Below are 21,774 nucleotides of genomic sequence, written 5' to 3' on the forward strand. Positions count from 1 at the left end.
TCTTTTCTTGTGCTTATCCCCAATTTGGTTTTAATTGGGATAATTGTGAGTGAACGTCATGGCATGGAGAGAAGACATCTATCTTGTCTGTCTGAGGGATTCCAATGGTGTCTCTGGGGAGGCTGTGGGGCTTGGTGGCTGTGTCCTCTTAGCATATCAGAGCATATTTTCCTGCAATTTATCTCCACTTTTAGCATTGAGTGTTTGGAGATTATGGCCTTCTCATGAATAGAGAGCAAAACAGTAAATTCCAAACCAGAGTAGGTCAGACCAATCAAGGGTGGTTTAAAGGTATTTAAGCAATTTCTTATTTTGAATGCAGCTCCCTCTTGGGGGAGTACATTGGCTTTCAACTTATAAATCTGCTCTTATTATTAGACAATTAACTGCTTAAAGGCTTGACCCCCTCATCGTCTCCTCTCTTCACCTGCGGGGTGAAGGAATCCTGATCTGAGTGCTTCTTGGAAAAGATTAGCCGGACTCAGGTTCCAGCGAATAAACGAGGAAACACAGGAAACAGCAGGGGACTTAACACCACTTCATTTGGGCTTGTGAATCGGGCAGCGAGCCATTCTCTAACAGGTCTATAGGCTTGCCCTCTGCCCCACTGCTATTTCCTGCTTCGGATATAATTATCTCTGCCCCTGGAGTCTGCAAGTATTATGGTCTGGAATGTGTGACATTAACATCAAGAGTAGTAGATGAGCTCAACCTGCATGTACTGCTGCTGTAAAAGCTTGTAAAAGTTTGGATTAGAGGTGTTACATGCAGCATTTTAGTATCATTATGTGATTACTATGTTGGCTGTAAAATGTTAGAAGGCTACAGAAAACAAACTGCTGAGAGGACGACTGCCGCTTGTGTGCCACTAGGTCATATTCAGCTGTTCTGATTTCATTTATTGCACAAAACATGATGTCTCTCGCTCTAAGTTTGACTCCGCCAACTTGTTTTTATGTGCATTTTAAAGTTGCTCATAGGAAAACCTGAATAGAAATTTGAGGAATAACAAATAATCCTTTCATTATGCAATATCATGTCCCTAAGCATGTTTTATTCCACATAAAAATAAAAATAGTGTCAACTTTTGGCATGATTTCTAGACAGTATCACACTCCAGACGGTCCCTGTATTCATGTCTGGATAATTGGATATTTAAAGGAAAAAGGTGAAAGGTCAATAAAAGGAAGGGTGTGAGAATGCGTGATGGAAAGGGAGTTTTTAATGCATTCAGGACATGTTTTCCTGTTTTAATTCTGACAGTGAATGGATGTAACTTTGGTGTTTTGCTTCCGTCTGCAATTTTTGTCCGGAGAGATCACTCAGAAGTACAGTATTTATTTAGGGTTAAAACATTTCCTCCAAGTTTTTATTGGCTATTCTGGGGATTGCCACAGCCTGAAATGCTTGATATCATGGCAGCTCTTTTAAAAAGTAATGATGTTCATAGGTTGGAGTTTTTTTGTTTCTTTTTTTGCATCAAAAGTCTCCACCAATTATCAGGTTATGCAGAATTCAAAGGGATTGACTAAATTTGTGTTAATTGTTGGGACTGTAAGAGGAGGATCTTTTTGAGAGGAATATATGCAGTGGCAACATTTAGTTGATGACAGACGCATAAACGTATATTTTATTCAGTGATGGCATTTAATTGTAAACATGGCAAATAACGAAATGGTGAAAGCAAAGGAGCAAAGAAGCAATATTTTCCTTAACATGGTGTGAAAACTGTGACTAAATATGTTTGTTAACTACTTTTTTTTTCTATGACTAAGACAAGACAATATCTAAATGACCACGACATCACTAACCAGGACTATTTCAACATGCAATATTGTTGACGAAAAAGACAAGGTTGAAATGCAGTTTAAAGAATACATTTTTTACGACAATCTCTCTCTGGAGCTACACCCACCAACTGTATCACCATGCAGAAAATGTGCATCTATTCATGGATGAAAGGCTCATGCTTGTGACTCTGAGGGCTGGATCGTATCAATATTCATGCACACCAGTACTTCAAATGCCTCTCTAGCGCCTGACAAGACCGCCGGGATCTGAACAATCTCTGACACACAGGTGCCACGCACAGGTGGCGTAGGCGATATGTGTTTCAGTTAGGTGTCACGTTAATACGTTGACATGTTCGCCTGCTGCAAACCTATGCTACATTCTATGGCATATGCACACATTCGCCTCACCAATACTACACCTGACATAAGAAATTAAGAGGAAAAATATGTGTTTTTGATATTGGGGTGACTTGTCCATTTAAATTGATTAAAATCCTTTGATAAAAGACAGAACATTATTATATCTCATATTACACAGACACACACACACACACACACACACACACACACACATACTTTAACTACAAGCACCTGCCTCCTCTTAGCACAGCTCTCGTGGTGTCCCCGCTCCGTCTAATTGAATCTCAGCGAGGCTAAACCATCTGGCCACTGACAGCAGAGCAAAGGGGGGGAGGCGTCTGCATGCGGCGACCCCATGGTCAAGGTCGCATTTGGTACCATCATCATTATCATCATTAACAACCAGACCACACTAACTCAACAGACCCCCGACTGGCCTCTGTACACACCGATTCTCTCTGACATTTCCCGGAGTGGACAAAGGTTTTTTTATAGTCGACTTGAATTCACTTCTGGCCAGGCTGCAGGAAAAGGTGAACCACATAGGATTTTTATCTGTTTGGATTTGGTGTGTAATCTAGCCTGAAGGTCCTGACATGCTTAGAGGTGGGACAGCTGTTTAGGACCATATAGTAGTCACCTTTTTTATCAGTATTCCATGACTTAGACTCATATTTTCCTTTTTTTGCAGGTATGTGCGATATTTCAACGGCCTTCTTTCCGGACACATAAAAATCAACAACAAGCCTCTGTTCCTGCATCATGTCATCATGCACGGCATTCCCAACTTTGAGTCCAAAGGAGGTGAGCATCCACCTGTACCAGATGAACAGAAAATGCTCTGTTTTTGCTGGTTTTCTTGGAAATGTTTCAGTTGTTTATTGCTCTCCATAGGCTGCCGTCCTTTCCTGAAGATCTACCAGGCAATGCAACCAGTCTATACATCAGGAATATAGTATGGACTTTTTTTTTCCAGTTTAGTGTGGTTTGGGTTTGAATCCAGGGCAAACAGGCTCTATATTGAATCTAGTTATTAGATTTTAACAAGATTTATTATTGTTATTATTACAGCAATGTGCAAGGAGACAGCAACACCAGTATCTGCATCACTATTGAGCCCGGCCTGCTTCTGAAGGGAGACATCTTGGTAAGATTTTTTAACACTGACACCAATAGTGGCTGATGCATTGATTAATGTATTAATGTTTGCTGTCTTACTCACTGTAGCTGAAGTGTTACCACAAGAGGTTCAGAAACTCCACCAGGGATGTGATGTTCAGGGTGCAGTTCCACACCTGCGCCATCCACGACCTGGGAGTGGTGTTCGGGAAGAACGAGCTGGATGAGACCTTCAAAGGTAACAGCCCTCTGGGCGGTGTGATTTTATTGAATATGTTTGTGTTTTTGTGATCACAAAGAAAATACAAGTTGCCGATCAAAATACAGTACAATGAAGGAATACTTAGCCCCTCAAATGATCATTTATATAGCAGCCATTCATACCTTTGTTCCTATGAATTTTTGAAAGAAAATTTGTTTTTCTCACATGCCTTCACAATGAACAAAGACTCCAAAACTGAGGAAATTTTATATGAACTGAGGTAGAACTGGTCAATGTTTTACAACAGCAAAACTATATCATAACATCAGTTTTCATACTGGTGCAGCATAATCCAAGTCTCATTTGTCCTTGCATATGCTCAGTTCTTCCCGAGCTGATGGTCCTTCATGACATTGAACAGAATTGAAAGAGAAACGTTTCTCTTTAAAGCCAGACTCCATTTAAGAAACAAAAAAGACAGTCGTAGACACACAGATCCTGTGTTCAGTGAGGTAAAATTACCATTTTTGATTGATAAATTTTACTTTTCGTTCAGTTCCCCATCAGAAAGGGCTGTCAGTTTGAGAAGTACTGAGTATTAGACTGGATAAATGAGACTGTGGACCCTTTCCACAATTCATCAACAAATTTCTATGTTTTAGGTATATCCATTAACCAGAGGCTTGCAAGAAAAATAAAGTTATCTCCATGAATTTCACATAGCACAGGTTGAGTAACTGATATACAAGTGATCATTTGGGGGTGAAGTATTCCTTTAAGGCTAATTGTCTTCAGTTGTTACTGCAGTAGTGCTGCAGGAGGACACTGTTCCTCATATTTTTACAGTAAACAGGGTCCTCTGGTGGTGAAGGCTCGGCATTCAATGATAATAAAAAGAAGAGAAAAAGGAAAAGAGCTGTTTTTTATGACAAAGCACCACCAGAGTTCCTGAAGTATTTACAAAATTAGAAAAACCATTGAAACAGCAGAATGTTGGCCTGCAAGAGAAACAGTCATCATCTAGTAGTTTTATTGATTTTGTATACAGTTTTCAGCTGTTTTCAGAACTCAAATGCAAATACATGCAAAGGATTTGCCCTTTGTGAAAATTATGAGCCCTCGATTTTCTAAACTGAAATATAAATCTTAATATCTAATTTTTGAATGTCAGTGTTCCTTATGGAATTTGTTGCATGTTTCACTTTAATGCTGCATGCAGGTTTGAACGCATCAAAGTTCACACACATGTTGGGTTTGTGCGCACTCATGTCTGTCATGTCTATTCATTTTTAATCTGTGTGTCTCGATACAGATGAGAGGTTCCCAGAGTATGGGAAGGTGGAGTTTGTTTTCTCGTATGGACCAGAAAAAATTAAAGGTAAATCATTTTTCCTGACTGAGCAAGGGAAATGGTTGAGACGATTAGAAACAGATTTTTGTACTGTAACTCAACAACTTACATTATCACACCTGATGTTTTGCAGTCATGACAATAGATATTGTCACTTGGAATAACACTCTCTAATGTGACAGACTCAGTTACCCATCATACCATGTGTTCCTCAGGCCTGAGCCACCTGGAGAACGGACCGAGTGTTTCTGTGGACTACAACACTCAGGAAGCTCTGATCCGCTGGGACTCGTACGAGAGCTTCAGCCAGCGCTGCGAGGACACTGTGGACGGAGAGCACGGTATGTCCTCACACACACAAGCACACACACACAGTTTGATGAATAGTTGTCTCCACTCATCCACAGTTACTAACTCACACGATGGCACATCTAGTATAGCCGCTTTGGGAGTTTAATTTTGTCCGTAAGATTCAACTCCTATGGAGGTAAAAACAGAAACACTGATAAAAAGGAAAAAAATACGGCAGACTTAACATTTCAGACTGAATTTGCAAATAAACAAATTAATGTTTTTCCTAATTGAGATACTGATCTCTGTTTCATTAGTTAACCTAAAATTTTCAGAGCCAAACTTAAAATTCACTGCGCATAAGTCAAATTCTTGAGTCATGGCCACAGGTCAAGATCTCTGGCTTTGATGCACTGTGCTGGAGAAAAGATCCGTCTGTGTCATTTCAACTTCTCACCAACTTCTCTTCCTCTGAAACCCTACTGCCCCCAACCCCCGTGCTCTGTCAATTAGTCCTTTAAATAGCCACTGCAGAAATAGGGGGGCGTCAGTCGCCCTGCCCGTGGCTGCCCAATTCCCAGGGGGGTTGTAACCTGAGACAACCACCAACTCCAAGTCCCACAAGTGCTTAAACCCACCGTCATCCACTCCTACATTTGGCTTCTGTAACAGCAGTTTAGGAAATTGAAATTTGGTGACCGTGTCATGTACCCACCTCAGTCATCCATAGACAAATCAGTGCAAGAAATTCTAAATATCCAAATATAACATACAATAAATACCAAAGCTTTTTGGGCTACTCCTTCAAAGGTACTTACTATATATATTAACAGGTGTTAATTACAATGTCAGAGTATTTTTAAAAATGTTTAGCTCTTTAAGGGAGCACTTTCATCATCATGCGGTTATATTGTCATATATAATTGGTCTAGAATGGTCTCAAAATATTGTTTAATGCAATTTCTTCTTGAAAACTATATTGTCCAAAAAAAGCAGTTGTCATGACACGCCTAAACTAAACATTACACATTGATTATATAATAAAGTGTCTTGTCTTAGAGTTTTTAATTGTGGCCATTTGAGTCTCGGTGATGATGAGATTCATGATTATTGCTGTTAATCTGAGCAACGTGCACAAAGAGGTGGATGTACTCACACTCAGTTGAGTCAGGACTTGGCAGACACTGCAGTGCCGCATCCACTTTTATATATGGGATTTTTTTTTTACGGCTTCACAAAGACCCATTTCATTTTTATGAACATCCCCAGAGAACGGTTGCGGTAATTGCTGTGTTGCAAGAAGGTCAGTGGGAATCGCCAGGATTGCAAGTTTGATCCTAATTGAATGGGTGGCAGCGTTCTCAGCAAAAAAAAAAAAAGAAAGAAAAAACCTCTCGGCCAGTTTATTCATTTCTCTAATTGCAGCCTTCGCTCTTGCACTTGGACGCGAGAATCCGAATGTTGAGAGGAGGCTGCAGCAGGAACACAGTGTCTGTTTTTACAAGGACTGAAGGGACAGGGAATAGAGCTGCTTTTTTTGGAAGATGCAACAATGAAATGACACAAAGCCAAAAAGAGATTTAACAAAATTGCAGAAGAGCTGTTTTAAAAGTTCTTGAACAGCATTTGAATTATGACAAAATGGACTTTTCAGTTTTATTTTGTTGTTGGAAAAAGTAATTAACTACCACTGGGAGTACTAACAGAGAATGTTAATACACATTTGAGTTGGCAAACGCAGGTGACCACAAACACTGCTGCTATACAAATAACACTGACATGACAGAATGGACTATTTTTACCTGCCGCAGTACAGTGGACACTAATCACTCATCAGGTATCATTTGGAGAATCCAGACTTGCTTATTTGTCTGGGTGTTAAACGAGTGTTTCAACCTCACGCGTTGATGTCCTAATACGTATGGGGCTCAGCTAACTCATCCTGACGCCATTTTTAACAGCGTCCAGCGACCTTGGAAATCCAGTTGAGAGGACTCAACGAAAGATGGGTGTCTTAAAAGGGTTTGCAGGATTAGGCTGCTTGGTTGTGTGCATTTCATACTGATGCACTGAACGTGAAGAGAGGCATCCTTTGGGTATTTGTGATGAGTGTAAGCAGTTGCGGTGTGAAGTGCGTGAAGGTATTAGTCTAGCTGTTTGTGTTTACGTCATGCAGTATTTTTGCATTGTATGAGCACACGTGGGCATCTGTGTATGCCTGTAAATTTTTATACTTTTGTTTGTGACTTTTGCAGTTTTTTTATGTGGTATGTTAAGTGTGTGCGTGTGCAGTGCACCTTGTGTTTGTCGGCTTGCCTTTGCTCCACTAATAGCCCTGTGGTGTGGTGGCAGCTGTCGACCCAGAGGTCAAACCAGTCAGAAGGCCACTGTTCAGGCCACTGAGCAGTCACACAGCAACTGCAAAGCTATGAGAAAATCCCCTTTTTAAAAAAAGGCTTGTATCATTTTAACATCAAAAAATAGTTCATTTTTAAAACTTTGGGCTTTCACATGACTTGCAGAATTTGTGAAGCTTCATGGTAATAACCCTCTTATGTCAAATGGAAGCAAGAGACAAAATATTTGGAGAGATGCAGAAGAAAGAAGTTTGTGGCAGTTTTAGTCTTACCTTAAGTTTAACAACAGTCTCAACAGTGGCACTAAAATCATAGCTTGGTATGAGATAGATATCTCCAATTTGTCTGTAGACGTTAAGCAGCCCAGCAGCCAAAAGAAAATGTTTACAGTGTACCTTTCTGCAAACTTATATTTGTAAGTTTTATTTGTGACAGCTGCTAAGCAACAAATAATGTTAAAGAACAGCCATGTCTTTAATAAAACAGCGTGATATTTCCAGCAGTGTTTGTGTTGACAACAACTGGACATCTTTAAAGCAATGTTGTTTGGACTAAGGTTGTTGCAACAAGAACTGGGTATTGTTACGATGACATCATGACATTAACAGTAGCGGCTGTCGCAACAACAACCAGATATTTTTTGAGGCAACTTTGGAACATTTCTAGTGATGGTTGTTGCGACAACATATGGGTATTTTTGAGATGATTTGACATTTCAAACAGTAGTTCTTGTGACAGCAACCAGGTATTTTTTGGGGGGGTGTTGTTACATTTTCAGCAGTTGTTGTAACAACAACTGGGTATTTTTGAGGCAAGGCTGGCACATTTCTAGTGCCACTTTTTTCTCAAGGTGAGGTCAGTGCATTTCCAGCTGTGGTTGTGGTGACAAAACCAGGTATTTAAGGCCAAAACATGACATTTTTCTAACTCTAACAAAGTGGTGTTTTGTGCCAAAACCTAACCACACATTAACCTCAGTGTTGTCAACATAGAAATGAAAAATGAAACTTAACATAACATATCATAACATTTACCTTCAGTATATTTGCTACATATAATACATACACATGTAACATATTTGCGGTTTGCAGAAATGTACTACCAACATTTGACTTTGTTGCATTAAAACTAGTACTGTGTGCTGATGTTTGCAAGTGCTTCGTGCAGCATTTTTAGGGGATCAAATGGATGTGTCATATGTTTCTAATTTGAACAAAAGTCATAAAAAGTGCTCAGCATGACAGCAAATGACCACTTAAAGGTGTTCTGGGAATATAATCATCCACTGAGTTCTGAAAAATGAAAATAACCACTAAACATAGTCTTGCTGCAGGAGAATAAGTGTGTGCGTGTGTTCCAGTGTGTGTGGTGTACAGTAGGGCAGCAGGCCCAGTGACAGCACAGGCTGTCTTCCTTGTTTACCGCCCTCTTCCCATATTTGGCTGGGGCTTAGTCCTGAAACATGTCTGGAATAGCTGGATAGAGACAGACAGAGAGACAGAGATAGAGAGACAGGCACAGGGAGGCAGAGAGAAGCAGAGAGGACCAGACTTTTGCAAAGAGTTGGCAAAAGTTTTATGCAAATTAAGTTATGTTTTTGTACTTTGCTGAAGTCTGAATGAAGGAGAAAGGAAAAAGGAGTGATTAAGGACTGAAGTAAAATTGAGAAGAGGCGGACAGCAGATGAACAGCATTAGTTGGTGAGTAGTACTGTAAGGCCTTGGGATTACGCTTAACAACTTTCCTAAAAATCTGAAAACCTGTCGAGATAAAGTGACCATTGTACCTTTAGTATATGGTAAATTCAGATATTATCAAATCATGCAAAAGTGGAAAAAAATGCAGAATTTGTTATTTCTGCAGCTGGCAAATGGTTTCTTGGCAAAATGATGCAGGTTTTGCTTCTTTAGACGTCATCTTGTCACTCTTTTAGAGGGACCAAATGACAAGAATACAGCTTTTTGTTCACTGGTCCCCAGAAACAAGAGTCTGTTTGTCTGTTTATTACGTTTCCATGTCAACACGGTTGCATCCTGTGTATTTGGCACCTATATGGTATAAAATGAGTCATGGAGCGAGCAATTTGTGTGTGGAACATTTTATGAGTGAGCTGCAATTTGGGTATACCAAAACTATTAGGGACGTTGGTTGGTAACTTCATGTGAGCTCTGGAGAGCTTGGACTGGGATACAGTGAGATCATTTGTTAGCCAGTATCTGTAAAGTTACATTTTTTTGTGCTTGTATTGCGACTTCTCAGTATCCAGCCCTGCTTTGTCATATAGACACATTTCTAACTTTGCTGCGTGCATATATTAAACATTTATTATACTGTCTACACTTGGTAATAAACCTCAGCTTTACACCGACCAAATTTTGCAGAAATTGGGAGCAGTCTGGAATTTTAAAAGCACCCTGTGTGTGTCTTGCATGAGCACATAATGCTTCTAGTTAGACCTCTTGCTGACAGCGCAGTGAGCTATAGCAGCAGGTTCAAATCCCAGCCCTGGAAGCCCCGCTGAGCCACTCCTCATCTCTTAATGCCTCCTTTCTCCTACTGTCTGTCGAGATGTCTCCATATGGCTTTCGCTTTCTCTTTCTGTCCATCTTTCTGTTTCGTAGGATCTGCTCTGCTTTTGTCTTTTTCTATTTGCATTTTATTTTATTGATTCTTGTGAACTCAGCCTCATTTGTACTTTCTGAAAGTGTTTCTGCCAAATCCATTGTGAAAAATACAAAATATGTTTGCCCCAGGTTGACATACAGGTGCTTCTGAAACTTGTGATTTTGTATTTTAAATCACATATTTGAAGTTTATTCATAAGGAATCGAGTTTTGCTAATAATGCAGGTATACAAATTTAAGTGTTTAAGATTGTTACTGTACCTCTTTTGCACTGAAGTACAGTGCTTTTTGTTTCAGAGAGTTAAACATGTATCCCCAAAGCGCTCAAAGAGACAGAGGTGACTGACCAACATCTAGGTAGACAGTGGGCAGATGCACTTTTATGACAGCTACTGATCCTTACAAGTGAAAGACAGATGGGTGGACAGATGCACAGAAAACCAGCCGCGCCAGTCAGGAGACAGCCAGACGTACAGAGACAGACATGCAGGCCAGTGATGTGATCCTGTTGGTCCTCTTTTTATGTCTGAGGCAATGATATGACACATTGGCAGTCTAATTATGCCCCTTATCTTATTATTCTTATCCTCATAACACACTATTTCTCAAAAACTTAAAATTGTTTATGCATGGTTACTAACGTGTAACCTTCTTCCTCTGTGCCTTTATTATTACATTTCTTTGCATGTTATCACAAATTATAATGGATCAGTGGAATAATGTGAAACTTGTGGCAGGCATGTGTACCATGCCACTCGATTCTTGGAGTGTGTACATGATACAATCAAAATGAGGACACACTCATAAAAATTCTGCTCCGTAGTGTTACCAGTGCTACTCTGCAAGGTGCCTTTAACCTTTTTAAAGTGCTAATAAGTTACTCAGAATTTGAAATTGTGTTCAAAATATACAGTAAATGAAAACATGAATGCATATTTCCTTATTAGGGGTGGCTGTGACTCAGGGGTAGGAAGGTCAGTGGTTTGGTCCCCAGCTCCTTCAGGCATCATGTTGAAGTATCCTGGGGCAAGATGCTGAACCCCAAATTGCTCCGGATGCTGCGTCATCGGATTGTGTGTGTGTGTGAATGGTCACTGAGTTGCAGGTGGCACCATGTATGGTAGCCTCACCACCAGTGTGTGAATTTGTGTGTGAATGATTGATTGTGACATGTAGTGTGCAAGCCCTTTGAGTGGTCAAAAAGACTCAAAAAGTGCTATACAAGTGCAGTCCTTTTGCCATTTCTGTATCCATACTGATTTGAGTTTGTTACCACTAATAAAACACATTACATTAGCTACTTCTTATCCTCCATGCATACAGTGCTATCACTAATTCTAACATAATTTAGCCAGTTCAGTTTGAAACAACCAACTCAACTCAGCTATCTGCAGCTTGATGTGATATCTCCTCTCTTGGAAAGAGGAAAGAGTTGACATGAATGAGATGCAGAGTGCAGGTGGTTGTCAGTCAAATATACAGACAGTCAGACGGATAGTTTCTTTATGACAGTCACTCAGATGACAGACAGGCGGATGAATGACATCACCCTGAAAGCTATCGTGGAGACAGACACTGATACAGTCACGTCACGTTACCTCAAACTGTGACAGCTGGACACTGGGTGATGGATGGATCGAGTGGCAGACATGGCAAATATAAAACCGCGACAGTTTTCGTTATGCCAGTCACTGATACACCAACCATGACACCTTTTGCAGTGATGGACTGTCACATCAACCCTTCATAGGGGGTATAGCGCTGTCTCTCTTCTGCTCTAAGTATTGCCCTCAAGTTAACACCCCCTTCAAAAAAGTTACAATTTAGTCTTTAAAAACATTAAATCTACAAAAAGAAATGGATTTGCTGTGTGAAGTTACCACAAAAATGTTCTTGAAGCCACATTTTAAAAAGACAAAACTCTGGGATGTGTCTCCCCATGTCTGACACACATGTCTTTAAGACAAGTCAGTCACTTGTCAGTCAGGCTCAGTCACCCACTGCTGGCATGCAGACTGTCCGTCGTCACAGTGATATGAAAGCTGTGAAGGTGAATGTCACATCATGCTGAGAGATACCCAATGGCTCGCTGACAACACAGTGTGTGTAGATGTTTGTGCATGTACATGCCTGCCTCTGCATGTCAGTGTGTATAATTGCACATGAAAAAGTGGCTCAAGTATTTTGTGCCACTTTGACTTCATTTTTCTATCAAAAACGTATCTAGCCAGAAGAGTCTAGCCAGAAAAATGCAAATTTAATTTTAATAATAATATCAGCTGAGGTTTTTTACTGCTTTCCCCAAAATGCTCTTTAATTAATAATGAATTTCTTCATTAATCTGCAGCATTTTTGTTTTTTGTTTTTTTTGGAAAGGGTTGGAAACTAACTGTTGCCTTGGAGGTATATGTTTTTCAACTTCATCCTGCTCATTGAAGTTCAAGATTAGTGTTGTTTGTGTTTGTCTTTAATGCACTCGGATTATTTTCATCTTTGTCATACTGGTTGTCTTTCCGAAAAGGGTGTTTCGCTTTTCTCAACCTCCCAGTTTTACTGCTCTCACACACGCATACCCAGTTTCCTACTAACTTAAAGACCTTCTTCTAAGACCTTTCCACCACAGGTACACTTTCCACTCTAAATAGCTTTAACTGTAGATGTCTGTATGCATGTGCTCGCATTTGTGCATTTATAAACACATGAAATTATACACCATATCTAATCAATCTATGGTCTTTTCTAAGTGGGTGAGATACCCACTATGGAACCGTTAAATCATGCATGTAAATGTTAGGTGTGTCGCTATATTTATGTGTGGCTGTGTTTTTAAAAAATGGGTTTGGTCCTTTTTATAAGGTCATCATGCCCCCTATAAGAAAGTCAAGCCCATCTTTAAATTTTCCAGCATCCCTGGAAACTTCTAAAGCAGTTGAAAAGAGAACTTAGGGAAAGAATCCACCCAAAAAAAGTAGGTCATGGAAATTATTCTTTCAGGAATTGCATTTTCTAATGATGAGCATTTAACAAATCCCTGTATTTATAATAATTATTGGTATTTATTTTAAATGTGTACCAGATTTTTTTTAGTGCAAACAAAGATCATGAGGAGATATATATATATATATATATATATATATATATATATATAATATATATATATATATATATATATATATATATATATAGGATATATAGCTGAATTTGATGAAACATGTACTGGTTGGTCGAAGATGCATAGGTGCCAGCTCCAGAACCACTCTACTTGTAGATTGGATAATGCCACAAAATAATTAGTCACTATACGTAACAAAATGTGTTATGCATTAAAATGCATCTAACTTCCTAAATTCAGTGTTAAACTAACACAGGTTTATATAACAAATACCCAGGAAGTAATTTGCGTGCATGAAACACATTCAGCTGCAGTGTCCGGCACCAAATTGGCCCACCAGCCACGTTTTTGTTTCTTTATAGGTGTGTTGACAAATGTTCTGCTTTAATCACCCTGGGCCTTTTAATCTCAAATATACTAACTACGTATATAATCCTCGTCCAATCCGGTGCATTTGATACAGCAATAACAGTGGTTGTAGCACATTGTCTATTTATAATAAACTGTTGGCCACAGATGTTTAAATCGCTTTTTAATGGCCTCCAAGGCTGCAATGTGGCAATGAGACACTCAGACAAGCACTTAAGAGAATACAGGCAAGAGGCAGGTGCTGTATTTGTGTGCCTGTGTATATGTGTGTGTGCAGGGCTGTATGAGTGAGGCCTGTGGCACTTTCACAAGAGGAGCACCTGTCACACAAGAGAACACAGAGAGTATACAGAGGATGGACAGGTGTGTGTGTGCGTGTGTGTGTGAGAGAGAGAGAAAGAGAAAGAGTAAGAAACATTGGTGCTTAATTGATGAAGGGATAATTTTAGATGCTAAATTTAGTAAGCCTTTCTGTTCCAGCTTTAAGTTTAACAAATGATTTTAGAATCAAAAAAGTTTTTTTTTTCCTTCCTTATGCACAAATATTTCTTGAACCTGATTTGGATTTCACTGACGATGTAAAACAGTGGTGGTAAACGTGGCTTTGTCCTTTGAAGCAGAGAGAATGGTATGTAACACTGGTTTACCACAGTAGGAAACAAGTTGTTAGCTATTTGTCAGCCAAGCCTTAGTGACTCAACCAATCTAATTTGGGGTCTGCTGCAGCTATGTATTGACTCCAGAAGAAAGGTATTTGTTCTGTTCAGATGGAGAGCTGCTTGTTTGTGCTGTGCCAGTCACTCGATTTAATAGCAGGCTGGAGGTCTGCGATTCAGATCTGAAGCTCCTTGATATTGATGTGAGTGTACAGTAGGTGATGTAGGGTCACTACATATTTTTATTATGTTTTCATGCCTGGATTAGAGTAAAAGAAATATTACTAAAGCACTGAGTTCCTGTTATGCTATTGTTATTACACCATAAAAAGAAATTTGTATTAACTTAAAAAAGACAGTGACCAGGCTGACTTAAACTCTTAAGTTGACTTAATTTGAGAAGACAAGTTGTATCAGTAAAAAATTATCTCAACTTGTCTTTTCAAACTCAGCCTAGCTGATAATTTAAGGGAGCCCGGACACACTTTTTTTTTATGTCAAAACAAAAAGTATACTTTACTTTGTACTGTGGTTAAAACTTGCGTGCATATTCTGATAACACAAATGGCACCTTGTAAATTACGTCAAAAGTCATAGTTTTATATAGACTCTTCTGCCGTATGTCAAGTCTTTATCTCCACAAAATCCTCTTGAACTGTAACTGCTTACCATTAACTGACCTGTTAACATCAGCCAACCATTGTGTTTTATTTGGAGTTATTCTGAAGGAAGGTGATAGCATCCATCATGTTAGGCTTCAGTGCTGTCCTCTGTTCAATCAGTCTTACAGCAATGCTGAAGTTTTGTTTGAACCCGAACATCATTCGTAAATATTTGTCCAAACCAGGCTTGACCCACTGAATCCTGTCGAGTACCATCGGGGTTGGGTATCCACACTCTAACCTGGATCACAGTGTTCATAATTTGATGCAAAGTCCAGTTATGACCCAGTCTGTAGCTGTTAAAGGCAACACAAAGTCCTCTTCAGCAGGTGGATATGTCATGGAAATTTAATTTTTGGAGCACTTTAAGGAGTACTTGACCAGGTTGGCTTGAGAGTTTGATCCTCCATACCTCTGGATGATGATGTGATGAAATCAAGGGCTTCAGAACAGCTGCTGAGTGGACTTTTGTAATGAGATTGTTTTTGCCAACTGCTGTTAACAACGTCAAGAATGAACTGTAAATCCCATAGTTATCTCAGATGAAACACTGACTCCTTGCAGGTTAGATATTTGCAGACAAGCTGCTCATCTCTTGGTCATCCAAATTGAAGGACATTGTCTTTCAACTCTCGTCACCTCTGCTGCCATAGTACAAAATATGTGTGCATACAGTTGTGTTGATGTATGCAAGTTTCTCCCAGCTTACGCACATGCCATGTATGTGGGGCAAATGTGAAGGTCTTGACCTCGCAACTCTTGTTTAGTAAGTTCTTGTCATGCCCAACCTTGTTTGGCACTTCCGTTTTTGACTAAGTCGAGAGGATTACAGCAAACTTGCAGACGTCTTCTTAACCATGTTGGTGAGCGAGAGAAAATAGCAAAGGAAGTGTTCATGGAGGTGAGAGTCACTCCGGACACATACATGCTTGATCTGTGAGTCAGTGACTCCTGTGACATTTCTGTCTACTTATCCTGTTGGCATGCTTTTACCAAAACTTGAAAAATGTAGCAATATAACTTTTCTTTGTTTGAATGAAAAGAGAATTATTTGAAACTGATTCCTTCTATAGACTTTAGAGTTTTTAATTTTTGGAAACTTCACATCTAAGAAATAGTCGAAATTTGTTCAATTGCTATGAGATTTAGTTGATCTGGATTTGAAATATCAGCTAAAGTTGGTGCCTTTAAGTCTGTTGGTGGTTCAGTGGAAACTTTTTAGGCAACATCCCCAACAACAGGCACCAAATTGAGACACCAAATCAAAAATCTGTCCAAATGTTTCCCGGTAATGCAATCATAATTGCAATACCACAGCAACATCTTGGACCTCTTACCCAAAAACTGTTGCTCTGTGAGTTTTCAATTTGTCAGTTCCTTTCTTTCCTTTGTAAGCCATGTCATGTCATATAACTGTCTGCTCCCCTGACTTAACCTCAGGATGGGGTTAACCAACAGCTGGAAAAAGTGTCACCCTGGCAAAGTTGAGTCGTTTTTGCCATGGAGCGCGAAAGGTCCTCTTTTATGGACTAAAACAAGGGCATTCCCTGTTCTGTTTAAAGGTCAGGGTGAGAGGAGTGAAAGTCAGACAGCTAGTGAAAAAAGTACAGCACAATTTTCTGAAAATTCTTGAAATACTGTAGATTATATATATTTAAGTCCTTAAAAAGTAATAAAATTAAGTTATTATGGTTTTATACTGTGCAGGGAAAGTTTCTTGGGCCAAAACGTTGCAGAATCTAAGGGGAAATCAAAGGGGGGTGACCATGAGTGAGGGGATCCCCTCTGATGACATCAGCAGACAGTTGGCGTGGGAGTTGTAGTTTATTTGAAATGACGTCACTTCAAAGGCAGCTGGGAGGTGGTGGAGGTGGTTGTTTCGGTGGTGGAGGGGTCCCTCCCCCGCTGCCGGGAACAGCCACAGATCATCCCAAAGTGCCAGCTCACCCCTTTCGGCAGCTTCAGTGGTACAGCCCCGCCTCAGTAAAGCACATGTTGGGTGATGAGAGGACATGAATCAGAGAGGACTGGGAGAGTGAGGGAAGACGCTCAGAGGCAGAAAGTTCAGACACTGAGAGGCTATTAAGCAGTTATACAGGACTATGGGATGTGGCTTTTTGATCTCAATGTAATTGGCTGAAAAGGAGGAATCATCTGTTCTTGGGTGCAGGTAAGGCACTGGATTTAATACTGTGAGGTAGAGCTGTAAATATAATTTAAAGCATTAAAAATTTGAAAAAGTGAAAATCAGATTTTGTTTAATTATATAGACATTGGCAAGGAAGAATTATTAAGCTTTTCTGTTTGATCTTAAAAATAACAAATATTTTCAAAGTTTAAATCTTACTTTTGTCTCAAAATGTTGTCCTCAAGGCTTTAAGTCTAATTCCACCCAAATTAACCCCAACACCTTGCCATAAGTGTCATCATAAAAAAAACACAGGAACAAACTGTGTTTACAACTTCCTTGCCTGCCCTCTGTTGCTACTGTGCCTGTGAGTTGTTGTTGACATGGGTTTTGAAATAGCTGCGGTCCAAGTGATTCTCCATCTGTCCCCAGGGGGTCGCTCAATTTGGAATATCCTACACATGAGCCAGCCAAGGCAGTGTATATGTCATGTATTACTTGCTTATTGCTCATGTATACAGGAGCCAGTGTTACTGTATTACTTTCTTCTTGTAAGCATAAGTGTTACCACAGAATGAGCTGCTGCACGTGTGATTGTTGCTTTTTGTGGTATAGTGTTTTAAAGTTTGAAATACAGCCCTGGGCTATAGTTGAATAACACATTTTGTGTGAATTACAGTATTGTACTCTTCCTGTGTTTATATGTTTTTGCACCACAAATTAGTTTATTTTCTTTCAACATTTTTTTCTTCTTGTGTTATAGTTTCTTTCCCCAATTGTTGCACTATTATGGAGCTACAACTGTGTCAGTAAATTCTGGCACTGAAAATAAACTTTGGCATTAGAAAAGGAAAGATTTGCACACTCACAAAAAATCACAGAAAAAATAAATCAGACTTTAAAATTTATTTTATTTTATTTTAGTATATATTAGTTGCATTGTGGTACATTTTTCAATGACAATCTTTTTTTCCTTTTCTTTACATCACTCTTTTTTGTGTCTTCTTTTTTATAGAGACAGTCCTTTTTCAGTCTCATCTTTCTCTGTTTTAACTTTCTGTTAACAACGTCTGTTAACTTCTGTTAAAAAAAAAAAACAGAAGACTGTCATTGCAGAAAACAATCAGAACATCAGAATGCAAAAACTATCAGAATTAAATAAAATATTTTTTAATTCCCTCTTTTTTATCTTTAGTGGAATTTTTTCAATGCCAAACTTTATTTTCAATGCCAAGACTTGCTGTCACCGTTATAGCTCTGTATAGCATGGTTTTCCACAAAGGACTGTCAAATAGCACGTGTGAGAAGAAATGTCAAAACAACAGACTCCTGGCATTTGCCAGGAAGGAGCAATAAAGTCCAAAAGTTTTGCACTTTTCCCCTAGACTTCAAAATTAGGTGTTTGAGCTATTGTGCAGGCTTTAAAACTTTGTTTTGAAAGTTGCCATACGTAAAGGTACTTCTCATTCTTCCATTTGAAGAACAACCAGGCCAAAAGAATGTGATGCAGTTTTTCAGTTGAGATGAAATCATCTTGCCCCATTTGCAAGAAACTAAATACACCATAAAATGGATCATAAAAATATACTCATGTCATACATATTCCTGTGAAATAATACAGTGGATACTTTGTGTGACATGTAGGCGATCACTGTGACTTTGCCAGCATGATTCAGCAGCCAGAAACCAACTTGAGGACAGCTCATCCTCTCCCAGTCCAGCTCTGGCTTGCAAACTGGCACTGCTGCTCTTCTGTTTGGCTCACACACACCAGCTGTTTCAGTGCGTTGGACAGGAGCCGCCCAGGTTCACGTCAGACCATGTGGGCCTGCACTTACGCAACGTGACACTGGCTTTAGCGCTGCAAATTGCCTATTAATAGAGCTGGAGGGGGCTGTGTTGCTGGAGGCCAGGCTCCATGCTGAACCTCAGGGTCAAAAAAGACGGGTGCAGAGGGGGGTCACTGTGCTTGTGGTGTGAGTGATCCTTTCCCGTGCAAATGTGACTAGATGATTGATGAACTTAATGAAACCAGTGTTTAAAGAGACAAGATGGCTGAAACCACCGCAAGCTGGTTTTGTACCCATATAAATCATGAGCAGTTTAAAAAATACAAATGTGTGCCTTTTTTATTATCTATGTTTTGATTTTCTGTATGGTTCGCCTGGTATCAGACAGAATTGTCAACTGGTTATACTGCGTTTCTGTCTCTGTCTGACCTTGCCTCCACTGTAACCAATTTCCGTGGTTGAGAGGGATTTGATTTCCTATAACTAATTACACACACACGGCATCATGTGATGGCGTAATTTCACTGATTTGCCACTATAAAAATTGGCGTAAAAGCATGGCGCCCTTCCTGGGGGCCTGGGCGAATTCAAAGCTCTGGACCGAGCCAAATGTATGGAGCTGCATAAAAACACTTAATTACTTTACTGATTTTAGTATATGTCTCTTTCCGTCTCTTTCAGATGTTGGTCACACCCAAGGTCCACTTGATGGAAGCCTATATGCTCGGGTCCGCAAGAAAGACTCCCTGGAGGGAGTTGTCACCATCAATGGCCTCCCAGTCCATGAAAACCCCTTGACCAATGCCGAGAATTCGTTACAACACCCCAGCCATCCTCTCCAAACCACTGACCAGACACTTCCTGTGACAGGCCACGCCTCTCTCCCTGCTGTCGACCACACCCTGTCTGTGAGCAGCGACTCAGGCAACTCTACCGCATCCATCAAGACTGATCGCACCGATGAGCACAGCCAGTCCGTGCAGAGCGCTGTGAACCACAACAACGCAGCAGCAACTCACCCACCACTCAGCCCACAAGAGAAACGAGAACTTGACCAGCTTCTGAGCGGTCTCGAAGCACCGACTCATCAACGACAAGCCTACCTGTCCACATCTACCAGTCCAGGAGGAGGTATACGACACCTGGTTCCAGCCCAGGTGCACGTCAACGGGGGCCACACCAGGCTAGTTGGTGCCCCTTCAACTGATGAGCGTGAGACAGATATTCTCGACGACGAGCTGCCCAATAGCCAAGAGGGCAACAGTGTGGACAGCTTGGGCACACTCTCATCCCTAGAGGGCCAGGCAACACCAGCTGACCTCTATTACCAATCACAGACGCCCACTAGCAGGCAGAACGACGGACCCTACCTTGAGAGAGTTGTTCTTGGGGAAAAGTTGAGCGAGATGCCTGTGCATGGGGTACGAACGCCCACGGCGATGCAAGAGAGGAATGTGGACTCTGCATCGCCACAGGGGGGATACAACAACTACCAGAACGGAGGAGGCATGTACCGTTCACAGTCCTTTGGAAATCCGCCTGCCGGCAGCCCAGAGACCAACCCTAAACTCATGCCAAGGGCGCCAGAGAGGAGCACCAGTAGTCGGGAGGCTGTTCAAAGAGGCCTCAACACCTGGCACCAGCACAGCCTCCCGGATGATCCGTTTGGCCCTCCTCTTCAGTCAACCCATAGCTTGCCCCACTTCCCCACCTCAGCGTCGCAGCGGGACATTGAGCAGTCCATTGAGGCGCTCAACATGCTCATGCTCGACCTGGATCCAATCAACTCCCACATGTCCAAGTCCCACAGTGCACCTCCTGGGGAGAACAGCCTCAACTCATCCCAGGTGCCCTTCTCACAGACCCTTGCAAGGCCGTCATACCAAGGAGACTCCGCAATCCATGGTTACAACAACTCCGGGTCTGTCAACAACAACTTTCATCAGCGATCGACTGGCAGAGTCTCAGCTTTGCCCAACCAGAGCCCCGTGATGGAGTCCCCGGTGTACTCTCCTCAAAGGTCCAACGCCGGCTACCAACACCAAAACACCACCCCAACACACACCCCGGAGCCCTACCTCCACACACGCCAAGCAGCCCACAACTACCCAACAGATCCCTCCCCGAATTTCAACCAGCAGGTCCCAGTGAAGCCGGTGAACTCATACCCAGGCGGTGTGGTTTCCCACTCCCCGGACCTGCAGGGTTCTCCCTATCCAGGCTACAGTGCCTCTTCCTCTCCTCTCCCTGCACTCACGCCCCAGCCAAAGGACACGTCTTCGTCATCCCTGCCCAGAGAACAAGATGCAGAGGAGGAGACGTTAAACTTGGAGGGCCTGGTGGCTCACCGCATCGCCGGTAAGGCTTGGAGTTATTGTATGAAGTGAGTGAATGGTTGAGAGAAGGAAGGAGTGAGTCAATTTTTAGGGTTTCAGTCATGTTTGAGGTTTTGTGTTTATTGTGCCACATTTTTACAAACCCATTTAAATTCACTGAAGGGTTTGCAACCTATTATATTTCACATGGTGTGTAGAATTTATATGTTCTTAGAAAATTCTTGATAAATTGAAGTCATAGAGGTCTGCACATTAAGTCTCATTTACCAAGTTGTATGTTGATTGCCTCCCAAACAGACAGCTCTTTCTGACAAGGAACTGAACTAAAAGAGAAAATTATACATGTTCCCTTCAAAGCCAGACTCCACAGACAGAAACTGTAATTTTACCTCGCTGAACACAGGAGCTGTTGGTCTACCGCTGCCTTGATCAGTTATTTTGTTGATGTTATTGTGTGATTTTTATGAATCTGAACTAACCCTTTTGAAACACTGAAGTCCCACAAGAACACAAACAAACTGACTGATCGAGGCAGCAGTGAACAAGAAGCTCCCATATTAAGGTAATGAGGTAAAATTACAGTTTTCGTCAATGGAGTCTGGCCTTGAAGAGAGCATAAATACG

The 21,774-nt window shown here is 40.9% G+C and overlaps 1 protein-coding gene across 14 annotated transcripts in view; it reads left to right on the top strand.

Annotated features, from left to right (window-relative positions):
• Positions 1-21,774, top strand: part of tns1a (tensin 1a) — a 112,912-nt gene that overhangs the window by 74,813 nt on the left and 16,325 nt on the right. For all 14 annotated transcript variants that reach the window (XM_088074663.1, XM_042513008.2, XM_042513005.2 and 11 more), the window contains 7 exons: positions 2,845-2,957; positions 3,048-3,108; positions 3,225-3,300; positions 3,381-3,510; positions 4,787-4,852; positions 5,041-5,166; positions 19,496-21,172. In XM_088074663.1, the coding sequence (XP_087930789.1) occupies positions 2,845-2,957; positions 3,048-3,108; positions 3,225-3,300; positions 3,381-3,510; positions 4,787-4,852; positions 5,041-5,166; positions 19,496-21,172 (2,249 nt within the window). The remainder of the gene's footprint in view (positions 1-2,844; positions 2,958-3,047; positions 3,109-3,224; positions 3,301-3,380; positions 3,511-4,786; positions 4,853-5,040; positions 5,167-19,495; positions 21,173-21,774) is intronic.

This window comes from Plectropomus leopardus, chromosome 24 (genome assembly GCF_026936395.1).
Source record: "Plectropomus leopardus strain MGB_pleo_1.0 chromosome 24, ASM2693639v1, whole genome shotgun sequence".
Taxonomy (NCBI): domain Eukaryota; kingdom Metazoa; phylum Chordata; class Actinopteri; order Perciformes; family Serranidae; genus Plectropomus; species Plectropomus leopardus.